We start from the raw sequence: 22,191 nt of genomic DNA on the forward strand, positions 1-22,191 counted from the left end.
ATCTCTTTAAGCTAGTACAAACGGGAACCAAAAGAATCAATAAAAACACGAGAGTTCCGGAGACACAAGAGGAGATTGTGTATCTATAAGGAAAAACGAAAAATCTGGTAAAAATAATGTTTATGGGAAAATAACGAAAACATAAATGTTTTAGGAAAATAATGAATAATGAATAATGAAAACTTGGCCGCATCGAATTCTGAAAATCGTCATTACGGTAAACATATCATTAATTTCCATCAGCCTGAATATATAATTCCTTTAAAAACACTTGATGATCAAAACGACGCTGGCTACGCTGAATCTAAAAATTTCTTTGAATAATATCACTAAAAAATCCAACAAATTTTCCAACTTTCCGACTAGAAAAGGGTTGGATTTTTAAGATAGAAAGTGAGTCGGTCAGAGGATGCGAACACAACTTATAATTTGTGACCGCGGCCTAAAAAAAACAAATTAAGTTTTATACCTTTCAGAAGTCTGCCTAAATGCAGCAGATTTGTGACTTCCAGGCTTTCTTAACACTGGCATGAACTTCTGTAGTTTTGATTTTAATAGCTTCAGCACCTGATTTTTAGTTAAAAGCAAGTGAATATGGTACGCAAAGGTGCAATTTTGGTAAATAATCAGCAGCAATAATGACAGCAATTCAGTCATTTGGCTCACTAAACTGTGTATTCACTTGTCAGGTTCAAACCCAGGTAAAAAATACCAGCATCACTTTTTGAATTTTTATATAGTGCACTAAAATAAATGATAGAATTTAATAAGTCTCAAAGAAAAATAAAAAAACTTTACTCAGAATCTTCGCATGGATCTTCATGTCATGAAATGAAAGTGACCAGGACGGAGGACCAGGCAAGGAAATCGCTGTGCTCTCTCTTGAGAATTATCTGCGAACTCTCCCCGTCTAAAAAGTATGCTGATATTATTCAACTTTTTGATATGGAAAGTGTGACCAAGAAGTTAAAGCGCTAATGATGTGTATTTTACAGACTGGTGCTGCGTTGGCTTGTCATGAAGATTCTTACGACGATATTCCGGTCAGGAATTTCTCTAGTTTCGAATCCAATATTGCAGCTTCAAAGCGAGCACGTCAACAACAACAATTTTTGTATCAAACAATCGAGATTTTCCACTCTTTTATAACCAGATTAAGATTTTATTAGTCATGTAAAGTAAATGTAACTGACAGTTTTAAAGAATCCACCAAAGTTTAAACAGAAAATTCAATCATGGTTTTCAGACTTCGTCTTGGAATAGGTGCTAGACGAAGAGAACGATGCACTTTGCTGTTTGTTGTTGTGATTTTCTTGGTCATTTTTGTGGGAGGAATCATATATTTGCCAGGAGGTGAAGGTGCTGATAGCTCTGGGGAAGGAGGGTTTGTTAGGAAAATTCAAAGAATATTCAACTCGAAGAATCCCAACCCAATCAAACCACCAAAAAAACATCCTGCTGTTCCGGAAACAGATGGTAATATTTTTGTTTTCTCTCTCTCTGATCTGGCAGTCTGGTCTGTTTCAAGGCTTAAAAAAATGTCTAAAACCTTGAATTAAGCTATAAAACAATTGTGCAAAGATCCTTCATACCATCAACTGCTCTTGGGACTTATCTGACAAAACATACATGAGGCGGCAATTCGACCACCATTTCACCCACCGAACTTCCAAAGTCATTTGATTTGAGTTAATGCAGTTAGGAACATTTGGCGAGTTCCTGTACGCAGGTTGCAGCCGCAATCAAAAAAATCATAACGTCACTCATTAAAAAATGGCGTTCGTGTCTTTTTGCACTTTTTTTAGCCTAGCCACGACCCACGGTAGGGTGGTCAGCCCAAAATTTTCCCCTCAAATTTTGAAAACCAAACTAATTTCATTTGAAAGTCCTTACCTTTGTGAGAAAAATGAGGGGTCATTTGTTAAAATTGGTTAAGTAGTTCCAAAGTTATTCCATTTTCAAACCACAAAAAACCACCTTTTCAAAGAATCGCCTCCTTACACCACGCCAGCAAGAAATAATTTTCGGAAGCACCAAAATCGCGCCAAAAATGGCGGATGAAATCTAGTCTTCCGTGTGGCGGGGCGTGAGGAGTTTAGCTGGCGCGGTCTGAAAATCGGTCCGATGACTGTTAAACTTTAGCCTATCGCTAATGAGCTGGAAATGATAGCTAAAAACAAGTTTTACCAATGAAAAGCTGAAACCCTTAGCTTTCCAACCATATATGGTAGCCCTGATAAAAATTTCAGAAAAGTGCCGAAAAATCGAAATTTCTTCTTTTTTCTCGATTTAAAGACGGCTCGTAGATTATCGAAAAGGCTACCACGTGACAAACTAAAGTACTATCTTTCCCGCGTTTTATAAAAAAAACCGCGAGTCCATAACTAATCCAGCTCATTAGCGATAGCCATTTGAAAAATGGTGGTCAAGGTAGACGGTAGTGCCACGAATTCCGAGTCGCCATTTTTTCACCTTGATGTCTAATAAATGGTATATCTTTTTATTGAAGGTAGGTAATGGGATGGGGTTTTTTTCTTTGTTTTCTCTGATAAATTCTGAGTATTTAAAAAAAAAGAATGAACAAGTTTGGAGTTGTTAAGGATAAGTTATGATGGATGGAATGTTCTAATTTTGATTTTCGACTTTTTCCACGCAAAAAATCCCGACGAGTGCGCACCCTACCCACGGCATGGCCCGAACATGTTCGGGCCTCTTGATTAATACTTTTTTTTAAATGGCCCCGCGCAGTTTCGGACCATGTTCGGGCCAGATTTTCGAAAACTTGCTACAATCGCGCATGTAATTTCAGGACCCAATATTTATATTTTAAATTCCTTATTTTACAGTCAGGAACAGTCGCCTTATTAGGAGACGCCTCCTGAGGTTCACGTCTCCTAATCAGGAGACGGGTGTAATTATCTCGTGAACGAGCAAACTGCGCATGATTTGATTGCTCCCAATGGAAAGAGCACAAAAAATTGATTCCATATGGTGATTTTCAGAAAAATCCACCGGTGGAATCAATCACAATTCTAATAATCCATAAGAACCAATCAGAAGTAAGAATCTGTCTTCTGAACAAAAGCGTCTCAAAAAGAAAAATGGCGGACATGAAAAAAATCAAGAGGGGCTTCCTTGTAGTGCTTTATACCCGCTTTATATTAGGATTGTGATCGATTGCACCGAGAAATTTTGATAATTTTTTTAAAACTTTACCAATTCGAGGCTGCTCTTTCCATTAAAACTAGTTTCAAAATGCGCGGAAAAGCCTAAAGCCCTTAAAATTGAGATAAAAGTTTTATGTCTCCTAATTAGGAGACGGGTCTCCTAATCAAGCGACCCCAAGCGACCTACATGTCTCCTAATCAGGAGACGTCTCCTAATCAGGAGGCGTCTCCTAATAAGGCGACTGTTCCTGACTGTTTTAGCAAACAAATTTAAAAATCTTCATTTTTATTCAAATATATACCGTGAGAAAGGGTAACTTGCATCAGTGGAGGCTAACATGCATAGCCCTCAAATGAATGACCTGGCTGGTCATTAAAATAAACATACGCAGCTCCGCTCGCAGCTCCGCTCGCAGCTCTACTCTACCATTTTTGTTTCGATTTATTTTCGTATTTTAATGACCAGCCGGGCCTTTCATTTGAGGGCTATGCATGTTAGCCTCCACTGATGCAAGTTACCCTTTTTCACGGTATTGTTCAAATATAAAAGTTATTCATCTATTTTCCAATTAAGTTAGGAAAATTATTAAAAAGAATGACTTGAATCTTACATAATATAGTCTTTATCCCGCTCCCTTTTCTCGTGATCTTCTCCTATTCGAAGCAGAATTTTTCTGGATCGTTTTTTGTACTGTTATACAACTTTGTGAATCAAACTGGTATTTGGAACTTTGAATTTGTCTAATGAAAATATTTAACTATGGATGATCTTAAACCAGGAAAGGTAAATACATGGCCCGAACATGGTCCGAACAAAATGTTCGGGCCGATTCAATAATACTTTTTTGTGGCCCGAGCATGGTCCGAACAGGCCCGAACATCTTCGGGCCATGCCGTGGGTCGTGCCTAGCCTAGGCTAGACAACGTAGCAAACAAAGTAAGTATAAGCACACTGTGCTTTTAATTGGCTGACATTTTCTTTTGCATCGGAAAAACTTTTTCAAACTTTCAGCGATGATTGACCAAACTGTTACAATGAAAATTATCCAGCGCATTTTTTATCTTTTTACCTTCTTCATCTTTAATGAAGCACTTGAAGTTTACTGAAAGTAAGCACATAAGATATTCTTATAATTAATGATATTCATTTAAACATGCTTCGTTATGCGCTGCGGTTGAGTGCATGACGTAACTCGCACGGCAACTAACTCACCTTCTGTTGGAAGATCATATTGGGCGTTTTGGCGTTACCACCCTCAACACAGCGAGCGCCTTTGTCTTTCCGCAACTCTTTCCACCATTTTAGATGGCCTTAACAATAGATCTAAAACGGCGCCATAATCTTGGAAGATAATTTGTTTTGGTCTCCGGCTTTGGGAAGTAGCAATGTTTTTGGTTGTTTTCGATGGAAAATGGTAAGAAACTTAAGTTTACAAGTGTCATTTAGTTTTTGCTGGCTTATAGAATGGCAGGATCCTGGATGGTTTCCCTAACTGTAATGAACGGCGTATTAAAATATACACAATTTCTCTTTCGCACCTAGTAGGCTTTTAAATCAAAATATAAAAAAAATCCGTAGTGGAACATACGCAAGTGTCTGTGCACTCTAAGAGGAACAAGGAAGTATGATTGATAAACTTGTGGGTGGAGTTATCAAAACAAATTGGGCCATTCCAGAATTTGTCTGTAACAGGGGGGGGGGCAGACGACACAGGATTTCAGAGGGCAAAAGTTTTCACCAAAATTCGAAATTTCTAAGGTGACAGAAGAAAATGTATGAATTTCCAAGGCAATTGAATTAAAAAAGGCAAAAAAGAGTGGAATTTTCGATACATTTTGCAAAAGTACATGGATTTTTATCGAAATTTCCGACCACCACTGGCAGTTAGTCACACTAGGAAATCAAGCTTTCAGAAAATACAACATCAGTCATCTACAGGATGTATTTGCAACAACAAGGATGACGACCCACGGCATGGCCCAAACATGTTCGGGCCTCTTGATTAATACTTTTTAAAAATGGCCCGCGCGGGCCCGCACAGTTTCGGACCATGTTCGGGCCAGATTATCGAAAACTTGCTCCGATCGTGTAATTTCAGGACATAATATTTGTATTTTAAATTCCTTATTTTAGCAAACAAATTTAAAAATCTTCATCTTTATTCAAATATAATATTGTTCAAATATAAAAGTTAATCATCTATTTTCCAATTAAGCTAGGAAAATTATTAAAAAGAATGATTTGAATCTTACATAATATGGTCATTGGTAATGATCATTCGGAGTCTCTCTTCTCACTAAGCCTTACCTTTTAAGATGTTTTTATATTTATTTTTAGTAAATAAAATCTTGTTTTTATATGCAAATTTTAATTTTAAGTTTATTTTTAAGACAGATACATTTTATCACTATTTATTTACCTTATTTATATTCTTTTCTAGATAATATTTGTGAGAATAGGTTTTGTAAAACCTCTTGTAAATTATTGAATAGAAATAGAAATAGAAATGATATATTTACCTTGATTTACTATGCTGGTAAACAAACTTTAAATTCAATTTTCTCAAGACTTGATAAAGAATCTTCTTGGATTAGGGAATAGAAAGTGCAGTTGTTGGTGATATCTTGGGATAGAAACGCTCTTGACAACTTTTACTTGAATTTTTCAAATGCTTTTGGTGATAGCTCTGCCTTGACAAAGTTTCATCTTTCATCCCGGAATCCTTTTAACTGAAATTTTGGTTGGTCATTTATTAAATTTTTGGACCGGAAATTAATAATAGAAAATGAGTCTGCAAGCTTCAAACAGTGCTCAAGCAACTAGGAGAGGATATGCAATCAAGAAAAAAAGACAAACCCTTTTTTGTCACAAGACTCTGAGTTTCACAATCATCAATCATTTAAGCTAATGAAATGGTCGTAAAAAGCTAATGCCTCTGAGAATAATTTTTTTTTTAAATCAATGGATGGGAAGTTATGCTTAGGAGAAAACAAAAGTCATTTTTTGAAAAAGCTCAAAAACTTTGAAATCTGACCTTTTACTGAAGGCTTTCATTTGTTCTATGTGTATGTCCTTCTTTCTCTGTGGATGTTTTTTCTTTTTTATGTCTCATTTTGAAAAGTCTTCACTTATTCAGAAAAAAGGTGTCAGTTTATAATCCTTTTGTTTACTTCTGTACATTGCCAGCCAAGCATCGAGCCTTCCATTAGCATGTTGCCGTCTGTAGTGCTATTGTATGTTTGTATTGTCGATTCAATTTTCTTGTAAGAATGCCTTACAACAATCAGTGGTAATATGTAACACTATTGCTGCGTCATTGGCCCCACTTCAGGTGCTTATTCTTCGTCAGTTTCATGTTCATATTCGCCACAACTATGCTAGATGATATTGCATTTTAACAAGTTAGACCAATATTCTTCTTTTATGAAACTTCTGATGTTTACTTCATTTGATTTCAATGCTCCTTTAGTGGAAGAATGCAACCTTTTCCGCTTGAACTAAATGTGTCTGTTATGTGAATGAATAAGCCATTGTTTATTATACACGATTTTTAAGTAAAAATGTATAAAACAAAACAAAACAAATTGTAACATATAATTAAGTATAACTAACCCAGTTAACCAGGGTCCTGGGAATTGAATAATAATAAAAATTATTTCAATTCTCCTTTACAACAATGAAGTGAATATAGTCGCTCTCATGTTGTCTTTTGGCCAGCCACCAGAACTGTTGGAAAACCAATGAACCCGGCGAGACTCGAACTCACAACCATTCCATTCACGGGCATTTGCTTTACCATCATTTTAATACAAAGGGCAAAATTCATGATTAAATATCTGTAGTTGCATGCCCAAACCTTTTCGTTAGTTTAGTACTGTAGTTGGTGTATTGTAAACACAATAACAATGTGGAGATGGATTTCTCCTAATTCACTGTCTCTGTTCAGTGAATAGACCTAGCTAGTATGGTGTGAGTTTGAGTCTCGCCGGATCCATTGGTTTTCCAATCATATTTCTGCTGTCAGATTTTCATTGTTTTTTTGCTTTTCGTTGCGTTGATGGTGAACTGCTGTTCTCAGGAGTGGGGCCACAAATTTGACAAAAGATATTATTTAAAAAATTGTTCTTATAAGAAAAACAAATACCAGGTACACAAAATTATGTACATAGATTTTTTATGTTTAAAATGAACGTGTAAGTCAGACTTAGGCGCTCGGTTGGAGAAGATTGAGTTCTTGGTTCAATCCATGAGGTGTGAGGAATACCTTGATCCCTTGAGAACGGACCGAGTCCGAAACATGTCGGGAAAAATCAAAATATAATAGCTGCATTTTTTTTCACTGTTCAACAGATTTTTTATGTTTAGATAGTGTAGATTTTATATAATGAAGATGGATGCTTTGATTTCTTTTTAATTAGTTAAAGAAAAACAGAGGAAAGCCAAAGTCAATTTTTGTATTCGAAACTTAATATTATTGCACCCAATATTGCACTTTCACTTTCACCTAATGCTAAATTAATAATCAGGGAAAGCGAGTCAAAAAGTCTTTTGCCTTTCAAATTTAGTATTATAAAGGGGTAATTTGATAATCAATAGATGATCCTCAGCACTATTGTCAAACTATGATCACTCAGCGTTCTCTTCACTTTGGAAATGACTGCCAGACTAAAATTTATCCACTCATAAGCGTAATAGGAGGGTTGCTTTTTAACTAGGCCTAGGTGTTGTTTTTTTAATGGTACCTTTTAGCTGTTTTGATCATTTGTAATTTTTTCTTTTTCTTCATTTTTAGGAATGCATGATCCTCCACGTGATCATCATGCAGAAATTGAAACTCAAGCTAATTTAGAGCAAAAATTTGGTCACCAAAAGGACCCTGATCTCAGTGATGAACAGCACCAAAGGATCAAGGAGGAAATTGCTAGAGAAAAGGCAGCTTTCATTAAAGAGCAAGTAAGAACTTTCGAGAAATCTTCTACTGCACTTACAAAATCTATATAAAATAGTTACTTGGGACTAGAGCATCTATACATAAACCTTTTTTACTATTGGTATTGAATCACGTTCGAAATCCAAGTGGTTGTTTGTTTTCATAATTTTCATTCTTAAGGAAGTGTATTCTTAATGTCTTGGAAACTCAAAACAAAACAATTGTTGTTTGGTTTTTGTCAAAAAGCAGATCTTTCAGCAGATCCCTTTCTTAAAAAAGACGTTTTTTGATGTATATTTGGGGTAAAATATTATTTTCATAAGTCAAAGCATTTATAAATCAAAGTCAAACCCTGAATTATTTGACACAGTTTTGTCTGTAAAATTTATATCCCATGTCATATTTATTATTTAAATATTTGATTATTTACATTGTTCATTCTTGAAGCAACCATAGTGTGAGACTGGTGTTTGTTATATCTCAAACTCTTATTTTAACCTCACTTCATTTATAATTTAACAAGGGAAAACTTGAGCAATTAAGTTGTGACTTTGGAAATCCTCAGATATTAAACATTTCTTTTTAATGAAGTTCAACATGGAGAAGTCTCAAAAACCAATGCTGTTGAAGTTAGTGACTTGTACATCAGTGTTTGTTTTATTAATGATTGCTTCTCCTTTTATTCATCACCACCATCAGAAACAGAAAGAGATTGAGATTGAAAACGAGAGAAAACAACAGCTCTTGAAGATTACAGCAGCACCTCACCATCAGGGCGTGGAAACTGGTGGTGAACCCAAAGATGCCCAAGCTAAGACAAGGAGAGATTTTGTTAGAAAGGTAAGCAGTATTATCAGCGGGTTTAAAACCACCATTATTCTAGTTTTATTCGCTTATTTCATTTACCTCTAACAGTAAAGAATTGAAATTTGTTGTCAACCAACTGCATGGCAATGTTTCATGGAGGTCTTTATCACTTTTCCAGTTTAGAAATTACCAGCTTTTTCACTATCATCTCCTTATTTTTAGATGATGAAAACCGCCTGGGATGGCTACCAAAATCATGCAATGGGACACAATGAACTGAAACCATTGGCAAAGAGAGGACATTCAGCCGGAATCTTTGGTAGCTCACAGATGGGTGCCACTGTTGTGGATGCTTTAGATACTTTGTACATTATGGGGCTGAAAGATGAATTCAAAGTTGCACGAGACTGGGTTGCACAACACTTAAGTTTTAATGTGGTAAGTTGGTCTAATTTGATTTGTTGGAATTACATGTACTGTATGTACACATGTACCCTCGCATTTTTACCTTTTTCAAAGAGTGTAAAATCAAATTTTAGCTTTAAATGCTCATGACCATAGAACTAGTGGGCTCGATTCTTACTAAATATCTAAAAGCAATTAATTATGATCTTTTTTTAAATTTATTTGAAGTTTACCTTATTTCGCTACTGTCTTATTGCTTTTAAAAGTCAGATGGGTTACCAGTGAACAGAAGAGAACAGAGAAGTTGAGAGTCATGCCCAGGCTTCCTCTTGACGTCTAGCCAATACCATAAGGGAACCAAATTTTACGGGAACTAACTTTCGTTTATTTGGTAAATTAGTTCCCTTAAGGTCGAAAAGATACTTTGTGTAGCATCGTATTTTATTATGTTTTCTTTCTCCCATGGTTATGTTTTCATTTTCGGTTATAACTTCACTTTTCAGAATACTCAAGTTTCATTGTTTGAAATGAACATTCGTTTTGTTGGTGGTTTGTTATCAGCTTTCGCGCTGACCAAAGATGAGGTACTTTACATTGTATTTCTTTTTCCAGTAGTGTTCCTTGGTATCAGTCTATTGCTCCCTTAACAAACAAATGCGTTATGTATAAAGCTTTTTCTCTTATCAATTAGTAGGATGTTGCTATTCAGGATGATTGTGTTACTAAAATGGGTGGTGAATTAGCAAGCAAATTCTATATTTTTCTTATGTTAACAGGTGTTCAAAATCAAAGCGAAAGAATTAGCAGATAAGCTCCTGCCAGCTTTCAAAACACCAACAGGTGTACCATGGGCTCTTGTGAATTTAAATAGGTAAAACGGTTGTTATCTCCAAGAGACTTACTTTGCTCCAATGTATACCAGCAGACACATTTCTACTAAAGCAATAACAGTCCTGTTTCCAGGGAGCTATTATATGACTGAGTCGACAGATAACGGGCCAATGAATTTTTAAGCTGTTTAAAAATGGGTATTTTTTGTTTACTCTCGTTTTACTGCATTTCCTTTTTCAGTATATTTTTGAATTTGAAAATAAAAACTAGACGGGGAGGGTTGCTTATTTTTAAGTAGATAATCATCATTCATTGCTTTTTTTAGCGGTTATGGATTCAATTATAATTGGGCTTCAGGGGGAAGCTCTATCTTGGCAGAGTTTGGAAGTCTACATTTGGAATGGAGTTATCTTACACAAATTACCGGTGAAAATGTTTACCTCGAAAAGGTAAATTCTTCATAAAAATTATTTGATAATGATATGTAATTTCATTATTTCATTTTCAAAAGGTAAAACATGATAGCTTCACGCTGGACGATTGTTAATGAATTTTTTACAACTCTAAATACAACTAAAATATTGTGATTGTCTATGAAAGCTCAACTTGGATTCTGAGATAGTAGGATTCACTAATAAAGATACAGTTGAGTTTCCTGAATTCGAACTCGAACGGAAAATGTAATTTGATCGAACTACAGAGAGATTCGATTTGTGGAAAGAGTTTAAGGAGTATTTCTTCATGACGGGGAATGAGAAATTGATCGAATTGTAGAAAGATTTGAACAAAATAAGTTCGAATTAACGAAAGTCCACTGTATTATCAAGTAAATTTAGTTTCTCGTCACCTGACCTTCCTTGAACCTTTTCATAGATTAATTATTACGTTGAATTCTAATTCTTTTAACAGGTGAATAAGATTCGCAAAGTGATGCACGATACACCAAAGTCTGATGGGTTATACCCAAATTATTTCAACCCAAAGACTGGCAGTTGGGGTCAAAGTAAGACGAATTTTAAACACTTTCTTTTTTAAATGTTGTCTTGGCATAACCCATGCATAATGAAATACCTGAAACAGCAGGGGGGTATCGAGTCAGTGTACTGGCCTATAGCTGGTGGGGTGGTGTATTTTTTAGGTTAAATTGAGTTAGTACAGTGTACTAAAAGGGTGGTCCTCTGAGAAAAATACAATGAAAAAGTTAGTACAGTGTACTAAAAGGGTGGTCCTCTGAGAAAAATACAATGAAAAAGTTAGTATACTGTACTAGAAAGGTTGGTGTTCTGAATTGATACACACTGAGAAGTTAGTACATTGTACTAATTTCATGGTAAAAACACACAAACCCAGTGAATTCCCATGTATATTTGCCCTAATTTGCCAGGTCCAAGCTGGTCCGAAACCTTCAAGTCAAGGCTGGTTAAGCTATACAAATTGGTACACTGATTTTCTTCCAATGTTTCCTGTTTACTTGATTGGATTTGTTTCAGATTCGCAGCATGCGCAAGTGGAGACCGGCCTTAAGTTCAATCTTGTTTACGTTTTCTTTAAGGCCCTATCTACATTATGGCAACAACAAGAACTTATTAAAAAAAATCCGCTCTATTGTTTTATGCTTTTAGTAACCTTGTTGGATTGATGTTAATTGAAAAAAATCTGTATATAAGTGAAATCACCGGGGGGAGGGGGTGAAAACGACCGTACGTTCGGCCAAAAATCAGGTCTCTAAAATTGGTCCCTTACAGTGCAGGAAAAATTTGGCTGAAAAGCGACCCTTATAGTGTAATTTTTCGAATTTTTTTGCCCTTTCAGGGCAAAATCTTTTGAAATTTCTCAAATTTTACCTCAAAATTTGATATTTTATAAAATTTTACAGGGAAAGCACCTTTTTATATATTTTGTATAATATTACATTTGATAAAAGATTTTCCGTTTCAGTTTGTGTACAATGTTATTAAGTCTTTTATTTTTAATTTCGCTTAGCGAAAGTATTACGATAGCCTTTCGCGGTGTCATCGGAAAAAAAATTAGAAAACGAAAGTACTCGATACGGTGGATGAACTCACTAAATTTAATTTGTTTTTCTACCTTTCCTCGGTCACACTCACCATGTATAAATATTGTGGTCGTTTTTTTTTTTCAAAAAGAAAAATAATAAATATAAAACGTACAATTTTGAAACAATTCAAATATCATTAATATTATTTGCTCATTGTACTTTAAACAAACACTTTATTCCTTTATTATTTTTTTTATGAATGTTCTACTTGACATGCGTAAATGAAAAACAGAGAGTGGTTACCTTAAGGGTACTAATTTTCGCGAGACAATTTTTTCGCGAAATAATTTAATTTTCGCGGGACTTATTTTCGCGAAGACGGGAATTGTAAATTTTCGCGAGGATAAAATTTCGCGAATCAGCCCCTTTTTAACCGAATTTCTTTCATTTTCCTAGGGGTTCAGGCAAAAATCATGATTTTAAATTTTTCGCGAGGATTATATTTTGCGAATTTCGTGAATCCACAGGTTTTTAAAATTTTCGCGGGGATTATATTTCGCGAATTTCGGAAAAACTCGCGAAATTCGCGAAATATAATCCCCGCGAAAATTAATACCCTTAAGGTATTATGCGTTTAAAATAATGAGGATTTGGTTGTGAAGCGTAGTAAAATGATATGGACAATATACCTTTCGGATATTAGTTCCTACAGAGTAAATAAAGGTTGGCATAAAATGCGGGAACAGTTTATTTTAACATATAGGCATCTACCATATAAGAATCTAATCGCAATAACTCTTGAAATACGGTGATATACCTTTCGGTAATTAGTTCTTACAAAGTAAACAAGGGACAGTGCACAATATGAGAATGTTTATTTTTCTTTTAAGCATTTACTTTAAAATAAGAATCTAATAAATAACTCTTGATAGACAGCCATATACCTTTCGGTAATTAGTTTTTACAAAGTAAACAAGGGATGACGCACAATTTGAGCATATTTATTTTTCTTATAAGCATATACTTTATAAGAATCAAGTCAATAACTCTTGATAGACAGCCATATACCCTTCGGTAATTAGTTCTTACAAAGTAAACAAGGGAATGCGCACAATATGGGCATGTTTATTTTTCTTAAAGGCAATATACTTTATAATATCAAATCAATAACTTTTGATAGCTGGGGATATACTTTTAAGTAATTAGTTCTTACAAGGTGGACAGGGGACTACTGGTTGCAGCAGTTTTAATATAGCTCAGCCTCGCTTATTCATCATAAAAAATGACCGTGTCCGAATCATTTCTCATGACTCGACCTAAACCTTTTTTCTAATCCACCTCGTAATTTTCTTAACAGCTTTTTCAGAGCCAGCATTTTAGCATACTTTTTGCAAATATTTGGCGAAATTTTCGACTTCAAGTCGTCTTGTTATTTTTCAAAAAAGAAAAACTTCTACAGCTTGCCAGACAATCAGAAATCAAGTCACAAGAAGGGAAATAACTCAAAGTTGGTTTTGAGTGTTTTGACGTGCTAATTTCAGCTAATTTCACTGTATTTGATTGACTTTGCTTTGTCTGTTTCATTGTTTCAGTGTTTGTACTATATAAGGATTCAAGTCTTTTAATATTCAAATCTTTCCTTTTTTATTTTGGTGCTTTTCTTAGCAAAATGCTTCAAAACCTTTGTATATGCTGGCAATTAAACTTATCTGGCCAAGAAGAAATTAGAACAGTGCACTACAAGGGGTGGTTTCTAAACTTATCTGATCGAAAAAACAGCTAGTACAGTGTACTGAAAGGGTGGTAATAAAAATCTAGTTAAAGAAAAACCTCAGTACAGTGTACTAAAAGGGTGGTATCAAAGCTCCGGCTGTGGAAGAAAGTTAGTACAGTGTACTAAAAGGGTGGTGTCAAAGCCCCGACCGTAAAAAAAAGTTAGTACAGTGTACTAAAAAGGGTGGTGGTCTAATTTTTTGGAAAAAAATCCAAAAATCAAGTTAGTACCCTATGGTCCAGTACACTGACTTGGTACCCCCCCCCCCTGGAAACAGTGATCTTCACAGCGAAAACAATGGATTTCGTTCGTTAGTTAAAATTTAAACTATAAAATCATTTTTCAGAACACGTTTCTCTGGGTGCTCTTGGCGATAGTTTTTATGAATATCTGATCAAGGGATGGATCATGAGCGGTGAAACTGATCATTTGGCTAAAGACATGTACTTTGATGCTATGAGGGTATGATGGTTTAGATTTTGAATTTGGGTATTCCTCCTAAAAGCTTTTAATAAAGACTTTTCAGGATTGATTATTGAATAGTTCGAGGCGACTTTGCAATAAACGAAGGGTTTAATGGTCCAAACCGAGGGGACATTAAGTTTTATAGATAGAAAGCCGTTCACTCCGTAAAAACAAACGATACTAGTTACTGGCTTTTCCGAACTCCATGCAACAGTATAATGTCGACTCTAATCTATCTTTTGTAGTAAATACTTTCCGATTATTGTTTCTGTTTCTTAACTAGAAATACTCAGAAATATATCGAGTTCATTAGTTCATATTTCCAATTCTAATTGACTAAAAACGTGTCTAATTCTTTTTGACGTAGGCAATCGATAAACATTTGATTCGCAAATCACGAGGAGGCTTCACATACGCTGGTGTTTATAACTATGGATCGGTTGAAAGCAAAATGGAGCATCTGGTAAGTAGAGATCTCCAATCAAAGATTGTAAAAAATCCATCAACCCTGGAGCCGCAAGCTGAACGAGTTTAACCGAGTTTATTCGTATTAACTCAAAAAAAAAAGTTGAAATTAATTTGATGTCAAACTTTTTCTGCTTGATATCTGATGTACGGATAATATTAGTATTTCTTCTATGGCTTGTTATGGTTATGTTAATGATTCTTAGGGGACGACAAATTTGGTTTAAAATCCAAGTTGAATTTGAGAATCGTTAGTTTTTAAATCGTTTATCGTTCAGATTTTCTTTGGAAAAAAAATGCTAATACATGTTTTCACCATTGTAGGCTTGTTTCTCTGGTGGTATGTTTGGCCTGGGATCAAAACATGCACCGAGCGACCTTCAAGAGAGACATATGGAGCTTGGTAAAGAAATTGCCAGGACTTGTAGAGAATCTTACAGGAATTCAGGTGGGTAGTCTCGTTGTTTTTTGTGTTAATATGGCCGAGGCATATAGACTTTTTATTTAAGTCATTGTGAACCTTGCAGCACATGCATTATTTATTTTGTTGGGTGAAATTAATGGGGATGATCTGATGTCTTTGAGAATTTACTATGTAGCGCTTTATAGTTAATCTTTCCTTCTTGATTATAGCAACTCATATTGGACCTGAATCGTTCCGCTTTGAGGGGCCACACGAAGCTAAAGCGCTACGACAAAATGAAAAGTATTATATCTTGAGACCTGAAGTTGTGGAAACTTATTTCGTTATGTGGAGATTAACACACGATCAAAAGTATCGAGACTGGGCATGGGATGCAGCTCAGGTATATAATCTTTTTCTATTCACTTCGCAAGATGTTTTGTGTAACGAAGTCAATAGAACTGTGAAATGTATTGCTATACAAAAAAGTATGAGGTTGAAGCAGCCATAAGTTCTTCATATTGTGAATAAGTGTTTCATCACAAAATTCTTGTTCAGCATAGTCCCTCCTCAACCTTTTTTTATTGACTCGTTTTTGATTCTTGGAAGCAGATAATATCTTTCTGTGTTTGTAGTAAAACAGTTTTGTGAAATCAGACATAGTTTCTACCCCCTACATTTAGGGGGGTCTTGCGTTTTGATGAACCAAAAGCAAGATTTCTCTAAGAGGGGGTTACCAGTTAAGGGGGGTCTTTTTACCTAAGGGGATATCTTCCTTGAATTATGCGAAATTTCAATTTTTTTCTTTTCCAATAAAATCATCTAACCTAATGATGACTCTTGTACAATCGTTTCATTTATGCTGATTTTCTAAGGGGGGGGGGGGGGTGAAATTTTAAATGAATTTCCTAGGGGGGGGGGTAGCACTTAAGGGGGGGGGTAGCACTTAAGGGGGGTCCTCTTACCTAAGGGGGTCTTGACCCTTCTTGAAACTATGTCAGAGATTAGAAATGAAACATCATTAACTCAAACCAGGTAGCTTGTGTTTTATACGAAATGAACTTTCTGAGATTAATTCTTCTTTTCATTTCAATTTCTTACAGGCCATCGAAAAACATTGTCACGTCGGTGTTGGTTTTAGTGGTATTCGAGATGTTTACCAAGTGCCTCCATCTCACGACGACGTCCAACAGAGTTTCTTCCTTGCTGAAACACTGAAATATTTATACCTCATTTTCTCTGATGATGACCTCATGCGACTTGACGAATGGGTGTTCAATACAGAGGCTCATCCTTTACCTGTATCAGGTAAAAACAGGTAGTCAATGGACAACCATTGTGATAGGTGATCTAACGAATTCTTTTAATCAATTGAAAAATAGAAGAACTTTTTTATGATAGTTCAGTTGCACCGTTGCACTTTTTTGGTAGAACTGATGTTGTTGGAAACGTATATATGGAGAGAGATTCGATTTTATACTTCATCAGAGGGGTTTATAGATTATAGAATGTTGTTCAAAGACAATCCAACAATCTTTATTAACATTTTAAAGATCAAAGCGAAACATTATTTGCTGAGCCCTTCAAATGCGTTATCTGTTGTCTATGGCTAGCCCTCGGTATATTTTCTTTCTTTGGGAATTATTTTCTTGAATTTTATGTAGATGAATGTTATTTGTAAGTGAGCTTTTATGAAATTATTATGTATTAAAGTAATCAATAGAATTATGATATATATTTGTATTTTCGAAAATTATTTGTCTAAAAATTACAAACTTGGGCGAAAATAAAAATATGTAGTGTTTCCGGAAACCGGCCGGGTGAAAAAAATAATTTTTTTGACCCGGCCTCAGACTATGGGTTCATCATAAAGAAAATCCAGTTGACCGTTCAAGCTATCAAACGTTGTTTGGTTAGATATTCCCGCTTGTAAATCAAGTTTTGTTCGTTAAAAATAGCAACAAAAAAATCTTTTTCCGGCCGGCCGCATCAGAGCTTTTTTCCTTCACCCGCATTTCGGAAACACTATATTTTTTAATTTTCGCCTTGTATAAATAAATACACAACTTTTTAAGATCTCAAAGTCAAAAATTGGATGGAGACATCTAATTTTGAAAGTAAATAGATTAATAAAAGGCATGGTTTTCATTATTTCTCCATCAGAGCACTTCGAATGTGATCGTTGTGCTGAATGCCACTTTTAGATTCAAACGGACTTGTTTATATTGACAATGGTTTTCTACAGCATATCGTTTATTTATTCCTTCTTTTTTTTTTTTTTTTTCACAGTCATTTTAATTTTATTGTTCTTTTTGTTTGTTGTATTCTGTTTGTTGTTGTCTTATTATAAACTTCCATTTTTGTTTTGAATAGACTCCACCAAGTAAAAATGTGGACGATGACGATGTGTCAGGTTGTGTAGACAAAAGACTTTTTGGGTCCTGAATGGAGCAAGGAGCAGGAAGGAGAGTTTTAGATCCTAAAATGTTGTATGCTTTCAAGGGATTTGCTAATTGTATTGAAAGGGTTCATCCTAGCTAGCATATAATCCATATAAATCAAAATCCCTATAACCCGATTTTTATTTTGAATATAAAAAGTATCCCATAAGTGGGTACGTTAAGCCAATAATTAAAATACCTAAATTAGATTATACTATTGCTTTTGACACATTTTTCCACCTGCTGAGTGACTGCTGTATCGTTATTTTTAGGAATTTATTATTTCCATTATCTTATACTTTATGTTCTGTCAATTCGCGAGATAATGAAATGTAGAATTTTTTATAAATAATATTTCGATATGTTTTAAGAAAAATTTACAATTACAGTAAATATTATGACACTTTACAGAAACGAATCTAGTACTAATTCCCAATCCTTGGAAAAGAATGTTGATTTTAGGGTTTTTAATTTAGAGCGGTTTTTTACCTGCAAGTACCCAATTGGGGCTTATATACATTCATGATTGTGCCTTTCCATTTCTTTGCTTATCTCATTTAGGCACAGATATCAATCTATTTACCGCGTAGCCCGGCGGAAACCCGGCGGTATTTCTCATTCGTCAGAACTTGTCTAAAATTGATAGCAATTTTCATTAGAATAATTTACCGCCGCCGCCGCCGGGTTTCGCGGTGTTTTGCGGCAACCCGCCGGTAATCAACATTTTTCATTAGAATAATTTACCGCCGCCGCGGCCGGGTTTCGCGGTGTTTTGCGGCAACCCGCCGGTAATCAACATTTTTCATTAGAATAATTTACCGCCGCCGCCGCCGGGTTTCGCGGTAATTTGCGGAAACCCGCCGGCAAATGTCACTTTTCATCAGAATAATTTACCGCCGCCGCCGCCGGGTTTCGCGGTAATTTGCAGAAACCCGCCGGCAAATTTCATTTTTTTATCAAAATATTTAGAGTTTGGTCAAAAATAATCGTTCAAACCTTTTAACGTTCATTTATGACATAGGTGTACGTTTTTTTCAGAGTGAGCTTAAAAAATTTCAAACACATTTAAAATAAAGTTATAAAATAGCTAACATGATTAGTATTTAAACTTTATACAAATCAAATATTTCAAAAAAAACGTTAAACCATTTAGAAGAACGCAACTAAATAAAAAAACTTACTGCAGTGACTTGATGAAACAAAATTAAACCTTCACTTATTACCCTCATCCCATCGTACTTAATCTCAAAAAACCCTTCTATATAATAAAAGCGATCCTTCTCTTCATATGATTCTCAAGTTCACAGAGGTGAGACAGGGGTGTAATTCCACTACTTTGTCAGCCTTTTGTTATGACTATGATCAATAAATTTAAAAAATAATAGTCTCTTGCAGTAACTCATTTTTCGAGTAGAATATTTGAATCGATTCAATTTAGAAAACGATTGTTCCACCACTTCGGTGTTCATGTCATGTCATGTCATAAATGAACGTTCGAGATTCTATTCATCGCGCAATCACCGAAGACAAAAGTAACCATGACGACCATCCAAGATCTTGGATGAGCGTCATAGTCGATATTTTTATTCCCGTCGTTGAAAACACAACTTACAAAAAGTCATCAATGCTTTGTAAAAAGAGTCAGCGATAGAGAATCATAACATAAAGTCTGTCTATTATTTCGATTCAATTAAAGTGACATTTCAATAATCAAAAGTTTAGCAATTACTGTTATACATTGATCATGTAAAAGATTTCTTTCGAAATAAACTCATTTCAACTACACTTGGAGGTTTCTGGGGAATTCGTAAATAGTAGACTGCATACTGATACAGTCTGCTAGACATTAATATGGTAATATTTGCTCTTCATCTTTGATTTTTTCTACAGTGATTAGATTCACACATGCGCGATAAAATTTCTATTATTTGTCTTCAGAGGTTACTATTTTCTTTGAAAACTTAACCGCTGATACTCAGGGTATGTCAATGACCTTTTGGAATTTATCGAGATAGGGATGATATAAGCAATTATATCATTTTTCAAACTCAAGTTTATAAGTCTATGCGCTGCCAAACAATATCTATTTTCGATTAATAAATTAATAATAAGATGGATTTTGATTTTTGATTTCATAAATTTCTTTCATTGAGGCTAGAATCCTATTGTGGTTGTGTCTAAACTCTTTGCTTGAGCCTATGATCATATTGTTGTAGGTGTTTGTCTATTACTGTTGCGGTAGTCTCCGGGTTTCCACCGGTGATCGTCTATTACCGGCGGCGGCGGGTTTTGAATTTAGAACTTTCTTTGAGAATAGAATCATATTGCGGTAGTCTGCGGGTTTCCGCCGGTGATCGTCTATTACCGGCGGCGGCGGCGGGTTTTGAATCTAGAACTTTCTTTGAGAATAGAATCCTATTACGGTAGTCTGCGGGTTTCCGCCGGTGATCGTATATTACCGGCGGCGGCGGCGGCAGGTTTTGAATTTAGAACTTTCTTTGAGAATAAAATCCTATTGCGGTAGTCTGCGGGTTTTCGCCGGTGATCGTATATTACCGGCGGCGGCGGCGGGTTTTGAATTTAGAAATTTCTTTGAGAATAGAATCATATTGCGGTAGTCTGCGGGTTTCCGCCGGTGATCGTATATTACCGGCGGCGGCGGCGGGTTTTGAATTTAGAAATTTCTTTGAGAATAGAATCATATTGCGGTAGTCTGCGGGTTTCCGCCGGTGATCGTCTATTACCGGCGGCGGCGGCGGGTTTTGAATTAAAAACTTTCTTTGAGAATAGAATCCTATTGCGGTAGTCTGCAGGCTTCCGCCGCTGATCGTATATTACCGGCGGCGGCGGGTTTTGAATTTAGAACTTTCTTTGAGAATAAAATCCTATTGCGGTAGTCTGCGGGTTTCCGCCGGTGATCGTATATTACCGGCGGCAGCGGCGGGTTTTGAATTTAGAAATTTCTTTGAGAATAGAATCATATTGCGGTAGTCTGCGGGTTTCCGCCGGTGATCGTCTATTACCGGCGGCGGCGGCGGGTTTTGAATTAAAAACTTTCTTTGAGAATAGAATCCTATTGCGGTAGTCTGCAGGCTTCCGCCGCTGATCGTATATTACCGGCGGCGGCGGGTTTTGAATTTAGAACTTTCTTTGAGAATAGAATACTATTGCGGTAGTCTCCAGGTTTCCGCCGGTGATCGTATATTACCCGGCGGCGGCAGGTTATCTATGACTAGAAGTCTATAGCGGAAATAGCACAATACCGGCGGCGGCGGCGGTAAATAAGTCAAAATCTGTTGTATACTCGCTTATCTATTTTAAGAATTACTGTAGATTAAGTATTGCCCTCTTTTCAAGCATTACAAAAATCTTTGGCTTTTGAACAATGCTCCTAGAGGAAAGAAAAATTATCAAGAGACGTTTTCCGGGGGGAGACACCGCCCGTACCCGTCATCCGCGGCAAACCTAATACCTCCAGGTTAGATTATTGAGACAGTTGTAATCTGTGCAACCTCGTCTACGTTTATCCCGGGCTTTATTTACATTACTGATGTACGCTACCCTGAGTATCAGAGGTTAAGTTTTCGAAGAATATATTAACCTCTGAAGACCGATAATAGAAATTTTATCGCGCATGTGTCAATCTAATCATTGTAGAAAGAATCAAAGATGAAGAGCAAATAATACCTTATTAATGTCTAGCAAACTGTATCAGTATGCAGTTTACTATTTACGAATTTCCCAGAAACCTCCAAGTGTAATGGAAGTGAGTTTCTTTCGAAAGAAATCTTTTACATGATCCCCAAATGTATAACAGTAATTACTAAACTATTAATTATGGAAATGTCACTTTCAATTGAATCGAAATAATAGACATACTTTATGTTATGATTCTCTATCACTGAATCTTTTTAAAAAGCATTGATGATATTTTTTTGTTGTGTTTTCAACGACGGGAATAAAAATGTCAACTTTGAACCTCATCCAAGATCTTGGATGGTCGTCATGGTTACTTTTGTCTTCGTTGATTGCGCGCTGAATAGAATCTCGATTCGTCGGCACAGCGTAAATATATGATTTTGAGCTGTGCTTTTCACGGTAGATGGACGCAAGAGGCGTTATCGGTCAGGATAAAAAGCTGAAAATACGCAAGGACGAGGTTGAAAGCTGTGGTGATGCTCACACGCGGAACGATTTTCATTTGCCCGTGTAATGAGATACCCTGAACTGTGATAAGATAACTACTCGAGGTGCAATGATGGAGTGATGAATGCACAGCCACTTCGTATAACCAGCCATTTTATTATGATATACGATACTCATGCGGCGGCACTTCACAAGGGGGGCGTACGGGTTTGACGGTGTGTGACGGTATTAACCCTTTTTTCTGTCGGTGTTTCGGTGTTTGAAGAAAAAAGTGACGGTATTTCGGTGTCAAACATGCCATGCGGTGACGAAAATAAGGATTTTACCAAATTTTGCTGTCGGTGTTGACGGTGATCC

General features: G+C 35.9%; 2 protein-coding genes across 3 annotated transcripts in view; one reads left to right on the forward strand and one right to left on the reverse strand.

Moving 5' to 3' along the window:
- Nucleotides 1-850, reverse strand: part of LOC136820410 (transmembrane protein 39A-like) — a 36,734-nt gene extending 35,884 nt beyond the window's left edge. Inside the window, exon 1 of one of the 2 annotated variants that reach the window (XM_067076594.1) lies at nt 799-850. Coding sequence is in view for 1 of the 2 variants with exons in the window: in XM_067076593.1 (XP_066932694.1) it covers nt 470-657 (188 nt within the window). In the remaining variant the exon portion in view is untranslated. Of the gene's footprint in view, nt 1-469; nt 747-798 lie in introns of those variants that run through there. The other variant, XM_067076593.1, reaches the window with a different exon arrangement.
- Nucleotides 851-1,059: 209 nt separating this feature from the next.
- LOC136820409 (mannosyl-oligosaccharide 1,2-alpha-mannosidase IA-like) lies at nt 1,060-17,369 on the forward strand. The gene is made up of 13 exons (XM_067076592.1): nt 1,060-1,476; nt 7,961-8,121; nt 8,798-8,938; nt 9,128-9,343; nt 9,814-9,894; nt 10,087-10,181; nt 10,467-10,590; nt 11,051-11,144; nt 14,261-14,376; nt 14,747-14,842; nt 15,169-15,292; nt 15,478-15,650; nt 16,351-17,369. The coding sequence occupies exons 1-13, from the start codon at nt 1,236-1,238 to the stop codon at nt 16,567-16,569; spliced, it is 1,881 nt and encodes a 626-aa protein (XP_066932693.1). The 5' UTR covers nt 1,060-1,235; the 3' UTR covers nt 16,570-17,369.
- The last annotated feature ends 4,822 nt before the right edge of the window (nt 17,370-22,191 follow it).

The sequence above is a fragment of the Clytia hemisphaerica genome, unplaced genomic scaffold (genome assembly GCF_902728285.1).
Source record: "Clytia hemisphaerica strain Z4C2 unplaced genomic scaffold, Clytia hemisphaerica genome assembly, whole genome shotgun sequence".
NCBI lineage: Eukaryota > Metazoa > Cnidaria > Hydrozoa > Leptothecata > Clytiidae > Clytia > Clytia hemisphaerica.

Coding starts and splice junctions, on each gene's coding strand:
- LOC136820409 (XM_067076592.1), top strand. CDS start 1,236: ATGGTTTTCAGACTTCGTCTTGGAATAGGTGCTAGACGAAGAGAACGA. Junction 8,122..8,797: donor CAGCTTTCATTAAAGAGCAA/GTAAGAACTTTC, acceptor CACCACCATCAG/AAACAGAAAGAGATTGAGAT. Junction 14,377..14,746: donor TGTACTTTGATGCTATGAGG/GTATGATGGTTT, acceptor TTTTTGACGTAG/GCAATCGATAAACATTTGAT.